Below are 5,336 nucleotides of genomic sequence, written 5' to 3'. Positions count from 1 at the left end.
CCAATTCCTTTTGATACAGTGACTCAGTATATTCTTTCCATCTTCTTTTAATACTTCCTGGATCATTTAACATTTTGCCGAAAGCATCCTTGATTACACAGTAAAATTTAGAACCCTGAATTTATTAAAAATTTTAAAATCCAGTTCACTTTGTGTTCAATCACCAATACAGTCACATTTAAAAAGAAGTTACTAGATTAGTTCACTCGGCATCATGATCCCCAGTCTTTTTCAAGTTATGTAGTCTTTTTTGAAACTGATGCTTCTGAGTGCTGCGTAGTAGTCCATTGTGTGAATGTACTACAATTTCTCAATCCACTCAGTTGTAGTTGGACATTTGGGTTGTTCCCATGTTCTTATGATGGTGAATAATGCTGCTATGAACGTTGTACAAATCTCTGTTTGTACCACCATTCTAATTTCCTTGGGGTATATTCCTAGTAGTGGAATAGCTGGTTCATAGGGTAAGTTTATGTTCAACATTTTGAGAAAATGCCAGACTGCCTTCCAGAGTGGATGTACCATTTTACAATCCCACCAACATTGTATGAGAGTTCTAAACTTTCCATAACCTTTCCAACACTTATTTCTTGCTGCCCTGCTATATTATTCCACTGCTACTTGGGTAAGATAGTTATCTCACGGTGGTTTTGATTTGCATCTCTCTTATTTCCAGTGATTTTGAGAATTTTTCATGTGTCTGTTTGCCATCTAAAGGTCTTCCTCTATAAAAAATCTTTCCATGTCTTTTGCTCATTTTGTAATTGGGTTATCAGTCTTTTCTTCTGGTCGCTCAACAGTATTCTATAAATTTTGTTATGAGACCTGTGTTTGAGATGTATTGCCAAATATTTTTCCCCCAGTCAGTAGGATTGCTTTTCACCTTGCTGGTGAAAGTTTTTGATGAGTACAGGAATTAAGCTTTAGAGAGTTCCATTAGTCAATTTTATCCTCTCCAGATTGTACATTTCTGACTATTTGTCAGCTTCTTTATACCATAGAGTAGGCCTTCTAAGCTTGGCCCCAGATTGGTTTTTTATGAACTTTCTGGTTTTGATCTTTACCCCTAGGTCTCTGATCTACCTCGGGGTGATTTTTGTGTATGGTGTGAGATATAGCTCCTGTTTCAGCTTTTTGCAGGCAGCAGTCCAGTTTTGTCGGCACCATTTGTTGAAGAGGTTGTCATTTCCCCATTTAATAGGTTTTATTTCCTTGTTTAATATCAATTACCTTAGACAGATAGATAGGCCCATTTCTGAGTTCTCAATTCGGTTCCATTGGTCTACGTGCCTGTCATTGTACCAGTACCATTCTGTTTTGGTTACCATCACTGTATAGTATGTTTTGAAGTCAGAGAGCTATACTGTGTAACGCCATTATTGTAAAAATAGAAGGATGACTATTAAAACAAATATGGGGATTCAGTGAGGGAAGGAGTGGGAGCAGAGAGGGGAGGATGAGTAGGGGTGATATCACTGGGTTCACAATTTGATAGATGGAGGAAAGGGGTAAAAGAAATGGGAAAGGAAGGCAGGAACCAGAAAAGGCAGGGTAATGATGAGCATAGTCCAATGGTAATTAATTTTATAAAACACAATGCATGGAAGTGATCGTATGAAACACAAGGTGAATGAAGAATTAGTGTGAAACACCATGTATATGAACTTTGTAAGCAAACCAATATTAAATAAAACAAACAAAAAATAAAAAGAAGTTACATCATGGAAAGCTAAGACACATATATAAACACACATATTTACATAGCTCACATCTATTCAATGCACGAGTAGGTAGAAGTGATACCACTGATTATCAGTGTTTTAGGCCCTTAATCTACCCTGGTCAAACCACATTTTTAAGCATATAGTATGCAAGTGGGGATGAAGATGTCCTGTTTTCACTTCCCCACCATGTTGTGCTCACCAACACCTATCCTGCAGGCCCTGGACCACACTAACAGGATCAAGAACCCATGAACTCTGCAAATGGCCCTGTCTTTGCCTGCCGTGTTGCCAGAGAAAGGTTCCTCTTGGCCACACCCCAGTGAGGCCCTAAGGAATTTGCACATCCCTCAGTGACTGCTCATTCTTGAATACTACCACCTCTAGCCTAGAAAAGGAAACTGAAGAAGAAAACTGGGAAGGAAGAGCCACTTCAGCAAAATAAGCTGGACTGTCCTCTAGATGGACTCAGGGTGCTAGGAAATCACCTCTCCACTTCTCACCGATGGGCACTTACAGACTCTTAGACTGTCTTGGGCCCATGACCACTCTCTGGAGTGCAGGCTGCATAGGGCAGCTCTCCAAGTTCCATGAGTAACACTGATCTACCAGCCAGAGAGATCAAGGGAGCCTGGCATACACCTGGAGAAGGAGGGCATGTTATTCTGTTTCCACAGAAAAGGGGGAGTCTGAGCTAGTCTCCACCTGCATCAGCTCACACAGTCTCACCACTAAAGAAGGGGCCAGGGCAATAATCAGGACAACGTGCAGACCTCGGAGAAAACCACTGAGTGTTATCTCCTCTATAAAGCAGGAAGAACTCCCCTCAGTGTAGAATCACACTCAGGGCCACAGGGGCTGCACTGCCCAAGGAAATGTGCTTACTGTGGGGCCAGCATTTTGCTGCTGACTTTGTTCTTTTACCTTCATGAAGGGCTTGTCTGCCTGCCCACTAGCCAGCCCCTGAGGGTAAGGCCCCTTCTGTTCTGCCATGTGTGTGAGCAGGAAAAACTCCTCACAGTCAGCTGTGCCAGGTATGCAAACGGGCTGGAGAAAAAAACGGTTGGACAATCTTACTCTGGCTGAAAACAAGACTTTCCACAGAGACCATGCATCGGTTTCGAACTATCAAAAGAGATAGAAACACACTGCTAACGTTGTGTGGTGCATAATATCACCTGTCTTTGATGATCTGATTCAGAGAGGGCACCTGGGGTTCACCATTTGGATGTTGTTTGGAAAGTGAGGTAACAGCAAGAGGTTCTCTCTCCCCACCAAGTCCCTGTGCCTCCTCCCTTCACAGTGCACACCTTGGGACCATCCAGGAGAACAGATAAAGTTGGGGTGGGGGCCCAACACAATTCAGGAATGATTTTTAAAACTTCCCCAAGGAAGGCACTCTTCCAACCTCTTCATCAGTGATGATCAATTGCAGACTCCCCTCTCATGTGGTCAATTTAAGAAGGGTCTAGTGGGCAGTGGTTAAGTACTCCGCCCCTTACTTAAAGGTTGGTGGTTTGAACACACTAGTGCCACTCCACAGGGGGAAGGAAAAAAAATGTCGTAGTCTGTTTCCCCAGAGATATAGCCTCAGAAACCCTGTGGGATAGTTCTACACTTCCCTCTATGGCTATCATGAATTGGAATCAACAACAAGTTTTTGGTTTGAACCTGGCTATCCCCCAAAGAGCTCTGGTTGCTCAGTGATAAACTGTGCTGTAGCTCAAGCTACTTGCATGGTTTGAATTTGCCAGATGCTCTGTGAGGAAGAAAGATGGGCAGTCTCCTCCTGTGTGATTAACTGCCTCTGAAAACTCACTTGAAGGTCAGCTATCAGTCGGTTCCAACTAGAAGGTGCACAACACCAACATTGCCCACAACTGTAAGACAATCTGGTGATTAGGGAAGGGAACTGTTCTGCATTCTCCTGCCTGCCTCTAGGGTCTCTGGGTGGTCCAAACTAGTGTTTAGGTTTTGAACTCCACCTACAGAGTCACAGAAAGGCATGGTGATGTGCTTCCATGATGATTTAAAACTCAAAAAACAGCCACCAACTCAGATCTGACTGACAGCTGGCCCTCCATTGGCTTTCCCAGGCTGTAAATTGCAAGGGAGGAGATTGTCCATCTTATTCTCACTGTGTCTCATCTGGTGGATTTGAAACTCCAGAGAAGTAGCAATTGGGGTAGCAGTGCAACTGTCTACAGATCAGGCCACCAGAGTTTGTTCCATAAAGATTACAGCCAAGAAAACCCCAGGCATCAGCTCTACTCGGCAACACATCAATCACCAAGAGCGGGAATCAACCAATTCATAACGGATTTGGTTCTCCGGTTTGGCTACTTTCTGCAAAACCAACAAAACAAGTCATTTACTCTTTCCAGAGAAAGCCAGAAAGGGAAACAAGCTGAGGAGAGGTGGATGAGGGCACCGGTCCAAGGCAGCCTGGCAGCAGAACTGCTGCTGCTGTTGTTATGTGCCCTCAATTGACTACAACTCATAGAGACCCACCTAGTGACTGGCATATCTCTGAGGTCAGTCTCCAACCAGTGAATAAGAACTGACTGACCCAAGGCAGACTGCAGGCAGCCTGGTGAAATCCCTGCAGTTTGCTGGTGAGGGGGTCTGAGGTGTCACAAAGAAACCAAACCCCCTCCTCCCTCTCCTCACCACTCTCAAAAGGGACTCTTGGCTGGGGGTAGGAAAGTTCCTGGGGGAGGTGAGCTGTGTCTTCACTAACAACAATACAGATGGCTGGGGTGCGGTGCCAGGGGAACTGTGCCAGGGTCTGTCTCTGGGTAACCGCACAAAGTGGGAACAAGGATTTGAGGGCCCTTGGCAGGGAGTGCGCGCCAATGGGTAGAGTGCCCTGGCGCAGACCAGACATCCATGCGGGCATCCCTCCCACCCACGTACCCGGGAGGTGGGGCAACCTCTTCTGTTTGCGGAGGGGATAAGTGGGGACATTATTCCAACAGGTCCCCCTCACCAGGTCACACTCTACTCTGCCCTGAGGCCCCCGAACTCAAAAGGGCCAAGGCGCCTGCCGCCAACTGGGCTCTTATCTCTGAGGGATGGATCCAGGGCGGTGCCCTTTGGTGCGCCACCCCTCCTCGGGAGAGGTTGGGAGCTCCGGGATGGTGCGCCCTGGTGTCCCTTTCATGGCTCACCTGGCGCAGGTGCTGCAGCAGCGTCCCCGCCTCCTCCCGCCGGCCCTGGCGTATCATCCGCAGCAGCTCTTGGACCATGCTGACGCGCCGGTGGTAGGGGGGCAGTCCCGCGCCCGCACGCCCCGCCTTGTCACCGGCTCGCAGCAGCAACGACGCCCAGAAGTCGGGCCGTTCGCGGCGGGGACCGGGAGCCGCGCTGGGGCTGGCTCTTTCCGCCAGGCTGCCTTTGGTCTGCCGAGTGCCCATGTCGCCTCCGCCTGCCGGTCGTGGCGCGTTAGTCGCGAGCTAGCCCACCCAGCCGAGTACCCGCCACGCGGCCGCCAGGACGCGCCCGCCTCCCGGGCGGCAACTTTGGGGGAACTGTTGCGCGCGGGCGGCGCGAAGGCGGGAGAGGGCGGCCGCGCGCTGCCCTCGCTCCTCCTTCCTCGCGCCCCGGCGCGCTCTC

General features: G+C 48.1%; 1 protein-coding gene across 1 annotated transcript in view; it reads right to left on the bottom strand.

The window, feature by feature from the left end:
* FAM211A (family with sequence similarity 211, member A) overlaps positions 1 to 5,137 on the bottom strand; it is a 116,419-nt gene extending 111,282 nt beyond the window's left edge. Inside the window, 1 exon segment of the mRNA XM_006901396.1 lies at positions 4,892 to 5,137. Within this exon segment, the coding sequence (XP_006901458.1) occupies positions 4,892 to 5,137 (246 nt within the window).
* Between the last annotated feature and the right edge of the window lie 199 nt (positions 5,138 to 5,336).

This window comes from Elephantulus edwardii, unplaced genomic scaffold (assembly GCF_000299155.1).
Source record: "Elephantulus edwardii isolate Elephantulus edwardi_28Jun2011 unplaced genomic scaffold, EleEdw1.0 scaffold00324, whole genome shotgun sequence".
NCBI classification, from domain to species: Eukaryota; Metazoa; Chordata; class Mammalia; order Macroscelidea; family Macroscelididae; genus Elephantulus; species Elephantulus edwardii.
This window is presented reverse-complemented; position numbering and strand designations above follow the sequence as displayed.